Source organism: Rana temporaria, chromosome 4 (genome assembly GCF_905171775.1).
Source record: "Rana temporaria chromosome 4, aRanTem1.1, whole genome shotgun sequence".
Taxonomy (NCBI): domain Eukaryota; kingdom Metazoa; phylum Chordata; class Amphibia; order Anura; family Ranidae; genus Rana; species Rana temporaria.
In genome coordinates this window covers 117533873-117552770 of record NC_053492.1, presented here as the reverse complement: position 1 = coordinate 117552770, position 18898 = coordinate 117533873, and the positions used below count along the sequence as shown (strand labels likewise).

The following is an 18898-nucleotide window of genomic DNA, read 5'->3' as shown; positions in this document are numbered from 1 at the left end:
TATGTCATTTCCAAAACTGTTACAATGACAAATCTCCGCACCCCTCACACTGGGGCTTCCATTCAGATTATAGGCAGACACGACGGGGCCGATGCTGAAAACACATTTTCTTTAGACAATGACATCAATGACGCTGAGCACTAGCTGTACTGAATACATCAACCAGACCGCTCGACCCCGCATATAGAGAGATAATTACCACAATGAAGCAATCAGAATAATTAACCCAAGCCACTTAAACCCAGCTCTCCTTCACACAACACAATAGATCAATTAACCTTTAGAAATAGTGAGGGGACATTAGCACATCAATAACCTGGCTAGCAGGGAGCAGTAAACTGAGACATATAGGCAAATGTATCACAATGGCCCCCCTTTTGCTCCCTGCTCCGGCAAACCCGGTTGGACCTTCCCTGGTCCAGTAGGGTTGACGGGTTCAGAGCTGTCAGAGGTTAACTCCGTTTGGCATGACTGACCTCCCTTGGCAACTGCTTCAGACTCAGGTATGTCACCGGGTCGTCAGATCACACGCCGGTCAGTCCCCAAGTCTTTGTGCGATCTGCAAAGTCACCAGAAGTCAGTGTGAAGACAGCGAATGGGTCTGTGCGCCGCCGTCTAGGTGTCCCGCTATGGGAGGGGGCAGGTTATGGCTCTGAAGTGACAATCCCAGGAGATTCATAAAAAGAAAAAGTTATATTTGTTGAAATGCTGTAGCACTGGTGCTCAGAGTCCGGGGGGGGGGGGGATCAGAGCCCCATAAGGTCAGCCACCCCCTGCTCCCTCCGCAGCCGCCGGTTCTCCTCTTGGAGCTTCTCCAGCTCCATCTCCAGTTCATGCTGCTGTGACCTCAGGTGGTTGTTCTCCTCCTCCATGCGGCTTATGCACTCCTCCAGCTCTATGTACTCACGGATCAGCTCCTGCTTGCTCATGTCCTGCAGGCTCTCCACGTGGTCCTTCATCATCAGGAACTGGGTGGTGGTGTAAGGGGCCACCGGTGGGCCCTTGGCGAACATCTCGGCACGCATCTGGGACGCCCGCTGCGACTCCCTCTCCTCCAGTCGCTTCTTCTCCTCCCAGGTCAGCTTATTATACGGCTTCCAGGACCTCTTCTTCTTGAAGGGTGGCCGGCGGTGCCTCTTTCTGCCCAGCTCCCTCCAGGGCCCCTCCGGCTCAGGGCTGTCGCCCATGACCAGCTGACAATGGTGTTCCCTGTTGTCCGTAATAACAGATTGTACCATGAGGGCTTCGTAAGGGGTGCCCAATGGTTCTTCCTGACCCAGCTCCTTTGGATCCCAAGCCGAGTCTACACAATGGGCTGCTGCTGGTGGGCGGTACCCAGGTTGAGACCAATTTGACCTGGTGTTGTCATTCATGGGGCAATTCTGCTTGAAGTGACCCAGCTGTTTGCACCGGAAGCAGCGTTGTTCGTTGCCCTCCTGGCGATGATAGCGAGGGCTAGATGTCACCGGTCTGTTAGGAGGTTGGTATCTAGCGGTTGGTGGGTGTGAGGGCACCGTTTGTGGTGGAGGTTGTTCCTGTGGTGTGACCTGGTTCGTCTTGCGAGTATCTGCATATTCATCCGCCAACTTCGCGGCCTCTGGTAGAGTCATGGGCCTGCGATCTCTCACCCAATCCTTGACGTCCGTCTGGATGTGATTGTAAAATTGCTCCAGGAGCATTAGTTGCAAAATGTCCTCTGCGGTGGTGGCCTGGCTGCTGTTAGCCCAGTTAGAGGCCGACCGGGACAATTGGCATGCCCATTCCGCATAAGAGTCTTTCGTGGTTTTGCGTGAGTCCCTGAACTTCTGTCGGTGGGACTCTGGGGTTACTGCATAACGAGCCAGGAGCACTTCTTTAACCCGGGCGTAGCTATGAATATCCTGATCTGGCACGGTCCGGAAAGCATCAGAAGCTTTGCCTGACAGTTTGCCTGACAATATTGCAACCCAGTCTCCTCTAGCTATTCGGTGCAGGTTACATTGTCGCTCAAAATCCGCCAGGAAGTTATCAATCTCACAGTCCTTTTCATCAAAAGCTTTAAAAGCGCTAAACGGAATCTTCCTTGCGTCTGCTGTGCTGTACTCACTGTTCGTAGAAGGTGCGGCTGCTTGTTGGACTGCTGCCAGTTTTAACTGTAGCTCTGCGTCCCTTATTTGTTTATCCTCCTGTAGCTCTGCGTTTACTAACATGTCCATCACTTTCAGTACCACATCTGGCGTTGGGTTCGGGCCGAACCACGCTAGCTTCTCTCTCATTAGCTTGTTGGCTGGCGATTCCTCCTCCTGAATCACTGGTGTCTCCATCTCTTGTACTGCTGGCGTTGCTGCAATCCCGTCCTCCTGGTCTAGCTCCATTGATTCTGCTATGATGACCCGCTTGGTTTTGTTGCTAGCAATCCTTCCACGAACTTCCAGTAGTTCTTCCAGTGTCTGCTTGGAATCCGGGTGTGAAGGGGAATAGAAGGGAAAAATCCCACTGCTGCCAACCAATTTGTGACGGTATCGGTATGATATCCCCGTCAATGTTCCCTTCTTCCCATAACGAAAATCACCCCAATATTCCACGAGGAGGGATATCCCTGGAATCGCCCAGAAAGCCACACATGAGACCAGCTTACTGCTTGAACAACACAGACTTTAATGTTATAACACACAGCTTATATGTCATTTCCAAAACTGTTACAATGACAAATCTCCGCCCCCCTCACACTGGGGCTTCCATACAGATTATAGGCAGACACGACGGGGCCGATGCTGAAAACACATTTTCTTTAGACAATGACATCAATGACGCTGAGCACTAGCTGTACTGAATACATCAACCAGACCGCTCGACCCCGCATATAGAGAGATAATTACCACAATGAAGCAATCAGAATAATTAACCCAAGCCACTTAAACCCAGCTCTCCTTCACACAACACAATAGATCAATTAACCTTTAGAAATGGTGAGGGGACATTAGCACATCAATAACCTGGCTAGCAGGGAGCAGTAAACTGAGACATATAGGCAAATGTATCACAAAGTTGTTCCTGCCGTACCACTGGACAGTGGTCACAACGGATGCCAGTCTCTCTCTGGCTGGTGGTGAGTCTGGGGTGTTCAGTCAGCCAAGGGGGGCTTGACTCGGGAAGAGTCCTGCCTGCCATTCAATGTCCTGGAACTCCGGGCGATCAGGCTGTGCATCTCCAAGTGGTCTCTGAGACTGCAGGGTCGCCCGGTCAGGATTCAGTCGGACAACACCACGGCTGTATCAAGGGGGCACACTGAGCTCGGCTGCGGCGGAAGTCGCTAACATTTTCTGGTGGGCCGAAAAGAACGTTCCGGCTCTTTCGGCAGTTTACATTCCGGGCATACAGAACTGGCAGGCGGACTACCTAAGTCACCAAACGCTAGACCAAGAATAATGATTGCTACATCCAGATTTGTTCCAGAGTCTGTGTCTGAAATGGGGCACTCCAGACGTGGATCTTCTGGCGTCCCGACTCAATCGGAAGGTGTCACGGTTCGTGGCCAGGTCAAGAGACCCGTGGGCAGACGCGTTGGTGGCTCCGTGGGGTCACTATCGCCTAATCTACGCCTTCCCTCTGAAGCTTCTTCCTCGTCTGCTGTGCAGAGTGGAAGCCGAGGGGATACCAACAATCCTAATTGCTCCAGATTGGCCTCGCCGCCTCTGGTACGCGGATATGGTGCATCTGGTGGCAGATGTTCCGTGGCGCCTGCCACTGCGAAAGGATCTTCTGTCGCAGGGTCCTATATTGCATCCTGCTTTAGTCGTTGGCTTTAACGGCGTGGCTATTGAGAGCCAGGTACTGAGGGACCGGGGTCTGTCGGATTTGGTAATCTCGACCATGCTGCGAGTGCGTTGTCTACTTCCCGGAAGATTTAACATCGTACGTGGAAGGCTTGCATCTCTGTGTGAGGAGATGAATTGGCACCCTCCGTACATACGTGATTCTGCTGTTCTTACGGCGTGGAGTGGATCAGGCTCTCGCCTTAAGTACGATAAAGGGTCAGATTTCGGCTTTGGCTGTTTTCTTTCAGCGACCCTTGGCAGCGCACTCGCTGGTGCATACGTTTGTGCAAGGGGTTCGGTATGTGGGCCCCCCCTGTGCGTCCTCCACTGCCGCCGTGGGACTTGAATTTAGTCCCAAGCGTCTGTTTTACATGTAAGGCAGCGACCTGGTCGTCAGTCCACACCTTCTCAAAGTTTTACGAGGTGGATGTGAGTGCATCTTCAGATGCCTCCTTCGGCCGCAAGGTTTTGCAGGCGGCTGTTTAAGGTTGAAGTTCCTCCGTTGAGGAGCTCTGGTTTGTTTGGGGTGAATTTGGTTTGGTGTGTGTGTGTGTGTGTGTGTGTTTGCTTGGGGACATTCCTAAGGTCAATTGCTGCTGTGTCAGTCCATGAACTCAGAGATGGATTTTACGGTGAGTACAAAAATCCTATTTGGTTTATGCCAGAATTTGAAAAAACATGTACAAACCTGAGAAACTTTCAAGCTGTTGCAGAATGTTAATTGTGGTTTTCTTTTTATACAGAACTTTTCCCTTCACTGGTGCAAGCAGCCAGATGTGGGACTTCCAAAGCCAGATATTATTATTTTTTTGGACATAAGTCCAGAAGCTGCTGCTAAGCGTGGAGATTTTGGAAATGAACGTTATGAGACAAGTGCTTTTCAGCAGACGGTGCAGAAACGCTATGCTGAACTTATGGAAGACAGGTCTCTTAACTGGAAGGTGAGATTATTGCATAACCTGAACAGTCTACATATTAAGTCTACTGCTTGAATAAGAATGGTTAAAGCGGGAGTTCACCCATGTATTAAATTTTTTTTTTCTCCCCTTAGATTCCTGCTCGTTCGGTCTAGGGGAATCGGATATTTGTATTAAAATATGAGCAGTACTTACCCGTTTTCGAGCTGCATCTTCTTCCGTCGCTTCCGGGTATGGGTCTTCGGGAGCGGGCGTTCCTTCTTGATTGACAGTCTTCCGAGAGGCTTCCGACGGTTGCATCCATCGCGTCACTCGTAGCCGAAAGAAGCCGAACGTCGGTGCGGCTCTATACTGCGCCTGCGCACCGACGTTCGGCTTCTTTCGGAAAATCGTGACGCGATGGATGCGACCGTCGGAAGCCTCTCGGAAGACTGTCAATCAAGAAGGAACGCCCATTCCCGCAGCCCATACCCGGAAGCGATGGAGAGGATGCATCTCGTAAACGGGTAAGTACTGCACATATTTTAAAACAAATAGCCGATTCCCCTAGAGAAAACGAGCAGAAATCTAAGGGAAAAAAGTGCCCTCTAAGGGTGAACCCCCGCTTTAATATAATGTAGTTCCCGGGTAGTCTGCAGCTGCTTCTGCATTGGAAGACTATTTTAATTCTAAAGGGTTGGCTTTTCATGTTTAAGGTTAATATTGAGTAGCCTCTCAACCACTTCACCCCTTTTATGCCCAGGCCAATTTTCAGCTTTCTGCGCTGTCACTTTGACCATTGCACGGTCGTGCAACACTCTACCCAACTTTTTTTTTTTTTTCGTGGTAAATAAGTCTCTTCTCGGGCTCCATCATTTTTACTATAGGACAGGTGGCAAGTGATTGTGAATGATCACCTTGTAAAACGCTTTCAGTTTAAAATGCAAGGCAAAACATTTGTGTGTTAAGTGATCACATTCCCTCTGTTCTCGGCTGCATAGGAGCTGGGGGAGGAGAAGCAGCAGCACACTGAGCATGCCTGTGTGGCTGTGCAGCAGGGGTGTGTCAGGAAAATCTCATCATTGGAGGAGAGCACACTGTTCGAAGGATCGCTGGAGAACTGACCATGGTGTGTTCTGCTTAGTGTGATTAGTTTTAATGGGAAATCAGAGGGACTTGCAGGTACACCAGCAATTTCAAATCAAGGAAGCAATACAAGGAACAGACAGGATTATTTCTCATAAAAGTACATGGTACAACAGGCACATATAGGGAATATTAAATGTTGGGCCAACAAATGCTTTAAGGGATCTTGTACCACCACAGATAACTAAAGGAATCAATCTGGCGTTGAGTTTGAATGCAACACCTTTTCAGCTTTCGGATCCAACAGACTGGTGTGTACTTGGGCTTCTGGATTAATTGGGCTAAATCCAAAGTTCTCAATCTCATGTAACAAAGAACATAAAGCAGAGGGGTCGGCAAAGTATATAAGGGTGTCATCTGCATACAGTGAAATTCGCAGCTCCCTAGTGTTGGTGATTGGGTCTTCTATAGAGGCTGAAGCTTGTATACGGACAGCCAATTGTTAAGGCGAATAACAATGGTAATGACACTCCTGGCACGTTCCTCTGGGAATGTAGGAGCTGTATCCAAGTAATCTGAGGTCCAAACCTGTAAAGCTGTAGCACTTTAAACAGATGGCTGCTCCACACTGTCGCATGCCCTGCAGGTATCCATCGAGACTAACGCAAGTAGTGGAGTGATCATGGGGGTATTGTAAATTTTGAAGGAGTCTACATATATTCATTCTTCAAGACCACATTAAAGGTACGCAAAAAGTAGGGGCTCAATAGGTGACTAAACTTGCTATACCATTCAGTGTTGTGTGATGGCATCTGAGTGTTGGCTGATTCTATTTCCTCAGTGAGTGTGGGGGGGGGGGCATCCAACTTGTCTACTACTTACTCATGGAGGGAAGGGATATGTCTGCCAAATATGCAGACAAGATCATCTGAATACTGCAGTCAACATGGGTAGCATGAAAAGAATGAGACACCCAGGCCTTTTGGAGTGATAAATATTTAGGGGCTGTGAAGTGGGTCTCTTGGAAGCAGACAATATGCGGTTTGTATTTCCTAATAAAACAGAATATCGGGGACTTCAAGGTTTTCGAGGCAAATTAAAATTCCTAGATAACATTTTCAAAGTATTAACCATAAGGACAACTGTGCATTAGTAGCAGGTATAAGATCTCTACAAAATATACACCATTTTACATCAAATGATTAGTGCCGAGACCAATATGAACCACCAGTGAGGCCTAGGCAACAAAAATAAAATAGTGAGGGGGGGGGATACCAAGTCCCAAACAAGAAAATACTAATCGAAACCCACAGTGCTGGTACCGCATACAGGTAGGGGGTAGCAGTGTAGTTTGTGAACTAAACACCAGAGCGCAGATCCCTGTTGATGGTATGTGGGTACATGAACAGGGGTAACAAGTGCGCCATAACAAAAGCAACCATTGGCAACCATCCGCAAAGTATCGCCAACCATGGAGTAGTCAAATGAAGAAAAAAGGTGGGTCAACTATTGGCAGCAGATGTTTTCATATATAGCGGAGAGAAGACAGTCCACTGCAAGTGTTGCAGAAAGGGTCTCTCGCTGTCTCCAAGAGCATTGGGTACATCCAAAGGTCTTATCCAGCCAGGAAGAGGCACCTGCAGAGGTGAAAAGATGGGCATTGAATCTTCGCCGGGTATAGTATGGAATACTAGAGCGATTGGTCCCTCAGCCTATACATGACAGATGTTGTACTTCAGGGCGAATATCTTTCTGGATTTCTCCGCCGAAGTCGCGCAGTATGGCCACCTTATCTTAGAAGTTAAGGATGCGGGCTATGCGGGGTCGTAAAGAAGAACCTGGTGGAGGGGGTTGCAGGGGTGTATGATGTGCACAATCTATGGCAAATGTAGCTGTAATGGCTTTGGTGCTGAGGGTGTCCCTTAGCCAGGTACATAGAAATACTTTCAGGGGAATTCCGTACTAGTTTTTCAGGGAAGCCCACAAAGCTCAAATTACGCTGGTGTCGGTTTTCATGGTCATCCACCTTGGCCTGGAGTGCTGACAATTTTCTGGAGGTTTCACACATAGAACCAAAGGACCCAGGGAATTCTTTACAGTGCTGATCCTTTCCTCTGCAGCCCAGATGCAAGCATGTAAATTCTGTACATCTTGTGTAAGGAGGGAAAAGTCTTTATGCATTTCCATTTGTGTGTTCAGGGATGCCTTACAATTTTGTTTGGCAGATGTATTTGAGCCAGTGTAGGTGCAACGGGAGGGGATTCAGACTCTTCAGTAACAGCTAGATCACAAGCATTGTGTATATATACTGTCATACATGCTGTGAGGTTGATGCAGGAAAGGTGACCTGGGACAGCGAGGGGAAAGTCTTCCTGTGTGGCCAGTAGAGGGAGCAGGGAGATAGCTGGGAAGGAAAGGCTGCCAGTGCCATCTTGCTTTAAAAGGTTTTTTCGCAGCTGCAGGGTGGTTTAGGCTGGTTTTACTTCACCATTTTAGGAGCACGGAGGGTGCACACAGCAGATTAAGTATTTTCATATTACTGGGTTGTAACACTTTTATTTCCCTATTTTTGTTACTCCCATTAAGAATCCTGGCTTTTTTTTTTTTTTTTCCTCTGCTGTTTCTAGTAATTGGAAACATGTGTCATTGTAATGAAGGATGTACTGGGACTGCCATTTGCTTGCCTCCTAAAGTAACTGCTAGAAGCCTGGTTGTCTGACTCAATGTGGAAGTTCAGCAAAATTGCTGGAAGGCTTTTTTTTTCACTGCATGTACAGTGTCTGCATTCTTTGGTTCTCAGATGAATTCACTCCACGTGCATGAAAATTTCAGCAGTGGCAAGAAGGCTTGCAGAGGGATGATGAGTAAGTGGACTTTAGTTCTGCTTTAAAGCGGGGGTTCACCCTATGGACGAAAATTTTTATTTTTTTTTATTTTACCATAAAATCAGGCATTGTAGCGCGAGCTACAGTATGCCTGTCCCGAATTTTTTACCCCCGTACTCACCTTGTTCTCGTAGATTGAAGATACCGGGGAATGGGCGTGCCTATGGAGACGGAGGATGATTGACGGCCGGCTCTGGCGCGTCAAGCTTCTCCGGAAATAGCCGAAATAGGCTTGGTCTTCACGACGCGTGCGCATAGCCTGTGCGCAGGCGCCGTGAAGAGCCGAGACCTACTCCGGCTGTCTTCGGGGAGAGTGACGTGCCAGGGCCGGCCGTCAATCATCCTCCCTCTCCATAGGCACGCCCATTCCCCGCGGGAGCCGAAAAATACGATCTCAGATTACAAGGTGAGTCCGGGGTTAAAAAAATCGGGACAGGCATACTGTAGCTCGCGCTACAATGCCTGTCTCGATGGTAAAATGTGTCGGGGGGGGGGGGGGGGGGTGAACTACCGCTTTAAGTACTTCTAGGTCAGACCCAGAAAAGGCATGCTGGAAACTGTCTTGAGTCAGCAGCTCATAGTATTGATAGCCAGGAAACTGCCATTGCTAAAATATATTTGAGAATCCTTTTAAATTCACATTACTGTTAATTGTTACAAAATGTGTGTTTTTGATTTAAAAAACAAACCTTTTTTTATTGAGTATGTAGAATAAATGAACAGACGGATAAGTGCAACATACACTGCAAGTACAAATCAATCCATTTGACATACTCGGACATGCAAAAAGGAGAACGGGGAGAGAGGAAAAGTGTTTGCGTGGTATGTGCTGCGGGGCACCAGAGCAAGGGAGGGGGAGGGGGGGGGGAGATTTCATGAGGATCATGTGTTCACTGAGCAGAACCACAACTAGTCCACCACAGTGCACGTGGAGGAGTCCTCCAGCCACCTGTCCCAAATCTTATTGTACTTCTTTGGGCAGCCCCTGCGGGTATACATTACTTTTTTTGTAGGGGAGAGTAGTGTTGACGGCTCTGATCCATTGTTGAAAAGTGGGGGGAGCCCCCCTCATCCACATCCTGGCGACTTGCATCCTGGCAAGGAATAACATTTCTTGCAGAAATATATTTAGATACTTTTCGCTTTTAGGGAGTGAGAGAGGCCCCGGCACACATTGACGGGGGTAGAGGGACACGGGAGCCCATGCGATCATGAAGGAACCGGACCACCTGGTTCCAGTACCCTTGAATGGGTGGACAGGTCCAGAGCAGGTGAAAGGAGGCGTTGGGGTGGCCGCAGTTGGGGTCGTGGTCTCATCTGTATTTAGAGATGCAGAGATAGAGGAAAAGAGATTTCATCTCCAAATACAGAAAGGTTTCTTCACAGTAAGAGCTGTGAAAATGTGGAACAGACTCCCTCCAGAGGTGGTTCTGGCCAGCTCAGTAGATTGCTTTAAGAAAGGTCTGGATACTTTCCTAAATGTACAGAATATAACTGAGTACTAAGATTTTGTAGGTAAAGTTGATCCAGGGTAAATCCGATTGCCTCTAGGGGGATCATGAAGGATTTTTTTGCCCTGCTGTAGCAAATTGGATCATGCTCTGCTCGGGTTTTTTGCCTTCCTCTGGATCAACTGTGGGTATGGAGTTGGGTGTATGGGATTGTACTGTGTGTGTGTGTGTGTGTGTGTGTGGGTGTGTGTGTGGGTGTGTGTGTGGGTGTGGGGGTGTGTGTGTGTGTGTGTGTGTGTGTGTGTGTGTGTGTGGGTTTTTTTTTTTTTTTTTTTTTTTGTGGTTGGATTGGATGGACTTGTGTCTTTTTTCACCTTGACTAACTATGGAAGGGCGTCGGGTACGATCTGTGGAGGATAAATGTGGGTAAGGCGGGTAAGCTTGGGAGAAACATTTTTTTTTTACAATTAGTGAGGGCTTCCTCCCAATCCCCGTCGGTCACAGCGCCCAGGTCAGGCTCCCAACGGGTTTTCAACTGATAGGCAGTGGTGGTTGCCATGGGCTGCAGAAGGTACGTGTAGAGTTGGGAGATGAGTTTCTTGTGGTCTGTTCCCGACACAATGTCAACTAGCAGGGTACCTCGAGGGCTGGGATGGAGTTACCGAGCTGCGTGTTGAGTGAGTGTTGGGGTTGAAGGAAGCGGAAGAACATGTGGTTGGGTAATGCGAAGTTGTCTGAGTGTTTGGAATGGCCTGACCGATCCCTGAGCCACAACTTGCGACAGGTGTATAACGCCCTTGTTGATCCAGAAACCGTGGTCGGGGATAGAGGCAAGTTCGGGGAGGAGAGGGTTGTCCCAGAGGGGTGTGTGGGGGGAGGGTGCCCTGGCGAAGCGCATGGCAAGCTGCCATATCTTGCAGTGGTGAACCAGCATGTGCCCTCCATAATTGAGGCGGGCCAAGGGGTCTGGAACAGGAGCTGGAAGGGGTGGCACAGAGGGCCCGTCGCATGCGATCAAACCAGGGCGGAGTATTGGTCCCTGTCAGAGTGATTGTAGTGGAGGAGGTGCGAGAGCTGGGACGCCATGTAGTAAAGGAGCAGGTCAGGGAGTGCGGCGCTGACCAAGTCGGCCGGGCACTTCAGGACCTGCCAGGACAATTTGTGCCGGGAGGAGCCCCAGGCAAGTGAGGATGGCCTCCATGGCTTTAAATATACGTAGAGGGAGATGGAGAGGGGCCTGCCAAAAAAAACAGAGCAATTTGGGGAGGAGGATCATTTTGACCAGATTGATCGGGACCATATCTGAGTTTTCAATTTTAGGAGGGCGAATAGGGGTTCAACATTGAGGGCGGTGTAGTCGAAGAGGGAACTGGAAACGGTGACACCAAGGTATTTAATGGTGCTAGCTCTAACTAGGGAGCACGGCCTGATTGGCAGTGGGGGCGCCCGCGTCTAGAGGGAGGATTTGTGACTTAGTCCAGTTTATCCGAAGCCCCGAGTATGTCCCAAAGGCTGTGAAAACCTGGAGGGCCGCCTGGAATGAGGGGCCCGCGTCGGCAAGGTAGAGGAGCATGTCGTCGGCCTAGAGGCTAACGACCACAGCGGAGGCCCCTGATGTTGGGGTGGGCCCTTAGAGCTATGGCTATGGGTTCCACTGCCAGGGCATAGAGCAGGGATGAAATAGGGCACCCCTGGCGCGTACCACGGGAGAGAGGGAAGGAGGTGGAGACCCTGCTGTTGGCCTGGATGCGTGCCGAGGGGAACTGATAGAGAAGTTGAAGCCACTTGATGAAATTTGGGCCAAAGCCGAACCTGCGAAGGCTTTCCCACAAGTAGCTCCATTCGACTGAGTCAAACGCCTTGGCGGCGTCTAAACTGACTACCACCCTGGAGCCCACATCCACATGTTGGGCCTGGAGGTTCACGTGGAGCCGCCTAAGGTTAAAGGCCGTATTCTTGCCTGGCATAAACCCGGACTGGTCGGGGTGTATGAGGCTGAGGATAACTTTGTTGAGGCGCAAGGCTAGGATTTGGGCCAGAATTTTGATGTCGAGCTGGAGTAGAGAGATGGGTCTATATGATTCTGGGAACAAGGGGTCTTTGCCCGGTTTGGGGATGAGTACAATTGGGGCTTTGCCCATGGATGCTGGGAGGGAGCTCGTATCAAGTGTGTGTGTGTATAATTTGCATAGCCGTGGGATAAGGGTCTCGCCGAATTGCTTATAATTCGAGAGGGAGACAGTCTGAGCCGGGCGCCTTGGATGTGGGGAGCAGTGCCAAAGCCTCCGACGCTTTCCTCAGTGATGGGCGACTCCAACTGGGCCACCTGGGGGGTGCAAGTGTGGGGGAAGTTAACGTCGCATAGGAATGCCGAGAGCTCGTCTTGGGTGTGTTGGGTGGTAGAGGAGTACAGCTCTGAGTAGAAGGACCTAAACTCCGCGGCCACCTGATCAGGATCCGTTATCCTGACTCCGGAGGCCAGCTGGAGAGAGACCACCACCGGGGGGGCTTGTGATCCAAGTGGGCCAGGTAGGCGAGGAGCTTACCAGCAGGCTCGCCAAATTCAAATATGCGCTGTTTGCTAAAGAAAATGCCCTGCTTGGCTTTCTCAAAGTGCAGCTGGTCTGCATACGAACACGGGCGGCATTGGCTGCAGTGGGGTCACGTTGGAAGGCCTGCTCAAGGATGTCAAGGCTCTCCTCCGCCTGGCAGAAGGGGGCAGCACAAGGGCAGTAATTGTAGCATAACACATAGCATAGCAAAATTGAGGGGGGCTAATCCCATAGGCAATAACACATCGTAGCATGTCAAAATGGAGTCATGAAAAAAAAAACACATAAACCAGTCAAATTCAAACAGTCTGCATAGACACTGGACCAGCAATGCAGATTCAACACACTGCCATTTACCGCAGAGGCTGGCCAGGGAAACATTGGTTGAGGAATGGTACTTCTGGATGGCACAGGTGCCGTGTTAAGGTGACCAGTGATGTCAGGGGGGTGACCAAACTGAAGAGCGCACAACGGTGCAGGGGTGGTATCCAGTCTCGTGGGATGCAGGTGAGCTGCCCGAGACGCACAAAGTAATCAAATGGGGGGGGGACACTGTCTCACATCTCAGACCGGGGGGACGGGGGACGTGGCACTCGCCGGGAGCGAGGGGGGGGGAAAGAGGATGGGAGAAAATGTCATGGGCTAACTCGCGGTTCTGTAGGAGGCTTCAAGTAAGCAGGTCGCCCATACAGTGGGAGGCCCCAACTGCAGCGAGTTGATGGACGGGGTGGCGAGGGTCTAGGTGGGAGCCTGCTCGGCTGCGGCGCGATGTTCCAGCCAGGAAAGAACGGCCTGCGGGTCTTCAAAAAACGGTGCCTTGCCCTCGCTCACCACACGGAGCCGCGCCGGGAAGAGCATTGCGTATGGGAGATGGAATGCGCGGAGCTGTCATTTGGCCTCTGTGAAGCGTGCCCTCTTCTTCTGGACCTCGGCCGAGAAGTCAAACACCGCTACATTTACGTTGCAGATGGGAATGTTGCCTCTTTCCCGGGTAAGCCTGAGGACTGCGTCACGGTCACGATAGTTGAGGAACTTGGCGATAAATGTGCGGGGCTCCAGAAGGGGGGGGGGGGGTTTGCAGCGATGCGAGCGCTCCACCACGAACGTTGAGAAGGCCTCCCTGCTGAACGTCTTGACCAGCAGGTTTTCAAGGTTGGTAGGGGGATCCGCCCTCTCGGAAGCGCAGGTTACATCTTCGTAGGCGATTCTCCATATCGTCTTGCTTGGATAAGACCCTTTTCAGTTGGTATTGCAGCTGTTCTGTGGTAACCTGGAGGGGATGCAGGCCCTCCTCCACGTGGCCGACCTGGCACTCCGTCTCAGTCACCCGCTCGCGGAGCTTGTGGATATCCTGCCAGATTAGGGAGATATCGATCTTTACCTCTTCGATTCTGGTTGTTAGAGTGCATTGGCAGAGAGCGATCACCTCCTAGCACTCTGGCTGTGTCTCCTGAGGCCTGAGCTTCATCCACACGAGGGGGGTTGGTGGCATCTTCCTCCTCAGGATCTTGCTTGTCGTGGCGGAATTGAGCCAGTTTGGCGATGTCCCCAACTAAAAGGTCTGGGGCTATGGTAGCCTGCGAGTGAGTAGTGTCCGGAGCTTTCAGGTGGTCTTTGGCAGGGAATAAATCCCCCAGGATCGGTTGAAAAGGATGAGTCTCAAGCGGAGCTCTCACTCTGCATGTCCTGCTACATGCAGCTCCAGACCATGGCCCCCCCGTTACAAAATGTGTTTGAGCCCTGGTTCACACTGGGTACGATTTGGAACGATTTGAGATGCGATTTGACATGTCAAATCGCATCTCAAATCGGCGGCAATTGTCGGCAATGGCACTGTCCTAATCAGTGCGATGCCGCATCTGCGATTTCAAAAAGTAGTTCCTGTACTACTTTTTGCGATTTCGGGCCGCGATTTACATTAAATTGCGGCCAAAATCGCAGCCGCGAAATCGCGGTAAAATCGCGCATTTTACCGCGATTTTTAATTCGCAGCAGTGTGAACCTAGGCTAAATAATTTTCCTCAATGTTTTATAGCGGATTTTATTCCTCTAATGGAGTTATGTTTTTTTTTTTTTTTTTTTTGCATGTCTATTCTTTCTCGGATAAGAAGGCATGTACTTTTACTTGGGTATAAAAACAATGACATTTTAAATCTGGGCTTGATCCCAGGTTGCATCCTGGCGCCTGGGCTTTTGTCGGCTATCTGCCTCCCACTTGCTCACCATGCTATGGATGAGATGGCTACAGCTCTCATCCAGTTCTGGTTCTCTTTACATGTGATCAGCTGAGATTGGAAAGAGCTGATCACATGATGAACAAATGCCTGTTAACGGCATGTCCTTTCCTCAGCCCTGGCAAAAAGCCAATTACTGGTTACCCTGTGACAGCGGACATATACACTGATAATCGATGCAGCATATTAAAGAAAAATGTCCTTATTTGCAAAATGTTACACAAAGTGTGTGTGTGTGTGTGTCCCCCTTGTCGAAACGTGGATATTTCAGACATTGCTCTGTATTCATAGTATAGGAAACCTGTATGAAGATCAGCTACCTGACTGTGATGCTAATCCAATAGGTTTGAAGAGTAACTTCATCTAGCATTTTAAAAATTAAATTGGCAACTTTAAAGTATTATCCTGCAACTGATTCTTGGCACTGCTGCTGGATACCTGGTGTTATGTTGGATTTGGTACAGGGGCTGAACAAGGTGATGTCCTCCTTCCCGAAGTGGGAATGGATACTGGGGACAAAAAGGCACCAACATCAAATGAACCCCCCCCCCGCAAAACGGGCTGGGGGAGGGAGATGGTTAGGGGTATTGAGAATCGTTGAGTGAAATTTCACTTTAATGCCTTCATGAAACAAGTACAAAAAGAAGCATGCTTTCTTGTTGCAAATTTTACATGAAAACTCGGGCAACTGTTTTCAGGTCAGCAATGGTGGTAGGTTTCATTTAGGAACTATTAAAACCTATAAGTTGTGTTAAAGGGTCACTAAAGGAATTTTTTTTTTTTTTTTGCCGAAATGACTGTTTACACGGTATAGACATAAGTTAACTGATTCCTGTTAAAAATGATTACAAATAGATAAATCAATCATATAATGTGCCTGTAGGTTTCACTTTTAAACTGTTTTCATGTTCCTGTGAACTAGACACACAGAACAAAAACAAACAAATCCAGGGCAGTGGTTTTGTTATTAAAATCTGGTTCTGTTAAGTTTTAGACACACAGTAATGACAGCTTAGACCTACAGTGAAAAGCTCCCAGTATAATGATTATAAGGAAAAAGACAACCACGAAGTGTGGAGATCAGAGCAGAATTACAGCCACTTCAAAGCAAAAACGAACAATAAGCACATGAAACCAGTACTGCAGTAAGGTAAAGGAAGCTATTGTGAGTGAGAAACTTATATAGCGCAACAAATGCGAACTTAATCGCCTCAAGGCGCTTGGCATCCAGAGTTGTACAGGTCTTTCAGAAGAGGTGGGTCTTCAGTTTTTTCCTAAAAACCCGATGGTTTTCTTCCAAGCGGATGGTCGTGGGTAGAGCATTCCAGAGCCGTGGTCCTTGGACCGAGAATCTACGTTCTCCCTTAGATTTGGAGAAGGTTTTGGTTGGTTGATCGGAGCACGCGCTTGGTGACGTAGGGTTTTATTTTCTCGCTTAAATATTGAGGAGCTTTTCCCTGTGTACATTTGTGGGTGAGGCAGAGTGTCTTGAATTTAGCTAAAAAAAAAAAAAAATTCCTTTAGTGATCCTTTAATGCCTACACTGCAGTGTGCTGCTGTGCCATTAATTTGAATGGCAACCACACACTGCATGTGGACTGTCAAAACAAATGGTGCATGTACAGTAGGTGACCGTGATATTGTCTTAATCTCGCCCCTATTATCGGCGAGTTTGACGCTTACAAGCCCAGTCGCAAGAGCCAGCGCCGAGCTGGCTTGCTCATCGGGAAAGGAAAAATTTTGATTTTCGTTTCCCAAAGCCGACATACGTCCAACTTTCAATGAACGGGATCTGACTTGGATTCCCACCAATACCAGGCACTGTTTGGTATGAATCGTGAGGGGGAGCTCCACGCCAAATTTTAAATAAAAAAATAAAACCATTTTATTTTCCCCTCCAAGAGCATACCAGACCCTTATCCAAGCATGCAGCCTGGTCGGTTAGGGGTGGGGGTTTGTCCTCAACATGGGGACAAGGTGCCCCCCAAAGCACCTTGTCCCCATGTTGAGGACAAAGGCCTCATCTGACAACCCTGGCTTTTCTTCTTTCAACGTTGCCGGGAAGAGGCCCTTTTCCTCAACATGGGGACAAGATGCTTTGGGGTGGTATGGATCGGGTTGGGGGGGGGGGCGCTCGCTCGCTGTTTTTTTCGGCGTAGGGGGTTCCTCTTAAAATCCATGCCAGATCAAATGGCCTGGCATGCTCTTGGAGGCGAACCCATGCTGTTTTTTTATTTTAAAATTTGGTGTGGAGTTCCCCCCCATGATGCATACCAAACAGTGTCTGGTATTGGTGGGAATCCAAGTCTGATCCCCGACCATGTCCCCTCCATAGAGGGCTTCTTTCTCGCTCTCTGCACAGTACCCTGTTGCCGAGAACCAGCGTGATGGGATCGTGCTGAAAACACATTCTCGCGGGCAGGTAATGTATGTTTTTTGCTTACGTTTTGCAGCTTGTTCAAATGAATGAATTGTCTTAACACAATGCAAGTTTACACAAAGCATAATGTTTACAGCAAAGAACCGAATGGGTCCTTCAAGATTTTTCATTCAAGGATAAACTACTTTTTTTTTTATTTTGCTTATTTCAGTAATGTTTTTGTTTTTTACAAACAGGTAATTGATGCAGCCCAAAGTATGGATGAAGTCCACAATGCAATTCAACAGCTAAGTGAAGCCATAATACAAGAAGCCAAAGATCAGCCAATTGGAAAACTCTGGGTTGAGTCTGATGCATGAATCTAAAATGTTGATCACTTGGTCTTAGACTGACCACTTTCTTGCTCAGAATGGAGTTGTTTTTAATGGAAAATGTCTCTTCACCTTCCCAGCACCATAATATAATATATTTTGCAGAAATATGTCCAAGGTTTTATGTATTTGGGTGTCTCTCAAGACCACCTAAACATGTGCTGTACTTTTTGTGTTGCTTTAAAATAGTTTTTTAGCTGCTTTTGGTACACACCTAAAATGTAGGTTGTTCTAATATGCAATGTATATGTAAATCTCCACAAAAGCAATGCAGGTATTTTATTAACTTTCCAAACTGTATATGAAATTTTATCTTTTAGGCTGTACATTGCTTGATGTAAAAACGAAATGTATCATAGTCCAGCATTTCCTAAAGTGTGTTCCTTACAAAGTCTTGAATTTTTCAGTAGTACAGTAGAGTAAACCATTGAGGGCAGGTACTATAGCAGCGTTTTGAACCGTATAACTGAAAATGTCTGCTAGTACAGGGCCTTCCTCACAACATCCTCACAGAAGCAGACGCATGGCCTAAATCTGGTATGGGCTTCATCCTCCCTCCTACTCTTTATGCCTAAATCAACATGTGTCTGCATGACACTACAATAAGTGAACTTGGGTGTAAATTATAGATGAGGCACAGTGGCAGTCATTGGTGCTAAAACACGACCAGTTATAGGGTTAAAACCTGCCATGTTTATTGCTATGTCACTTATTGTGGAGGTTTTCAGTCCCTGGTGGTGCATGTCACAGGAAGTGAGAGGAAATAGTCCTGGGACCCAGCAAGCAAAAACTGACTTCTCGCTTACCCACAGTGAAAAAAAAAATGTAATTGTTACTTTTCTCCTTTTCTCCTATCAATGGCATCAAAGTACAGGAAAACCTTTAATTTGTGGCCACATCAGCAAAACCCTGACAGATGTTCTAATCTTCACTTTCTCCAAACCTGGGAAAATGCTAAGTTATGGCAAACCACCTATAACCAGCTGGATATTGGTATAGATGTATCATGAATACTGTATTATATGTTCATATGTATTATGATTTTCTTGTGCAATGCTGGTATATGCAGTTGCCATCCAAAGTGCAATCAAGTCTGTAGGAGAGTTTTCTGTGAAATGTGTTTTTTAAATCTAGACCACTTTTAAATAAATATATTTAAATCTAAATTATTGTGATCCTTCAAAACTGACTTGGGGCTTGTTTACTACATCTTTGATGCACTGCAGATTACTCTTCAAAGGGCACT

The 18898-nt window shown here is 48.2% G+C and overlaps 1 protein-coding gene across 1 annotated transcript in view; it reads left to right on the top strand.

Moving 5' to 3' along the window:
• Nucleotides 1–18818, top strand: part of DTYMK (deoxythymidylate kinase) — a 33459-nt gene extending 14641 nt beyond the window's left edge. Inside the window, exons 4-5 of the mRNA XM_040348891.1 lie at nucleotides 4541–4738; nucleotides 17518–18818. Coding sequence (XP_040204825.1) covers nucleotides 4541–4738; nucleotides 17518–17640 — 321 coding nt within the window. The 3' untranslated portion in view covers nucleotides 17641–18818. The remainder of the gene's footprint in view (nucleotides 1–4540; nucleotides 4739–17517) is intronic.
• Nucleotides 18819–18898: the final 80 nt, after the last annotated feature.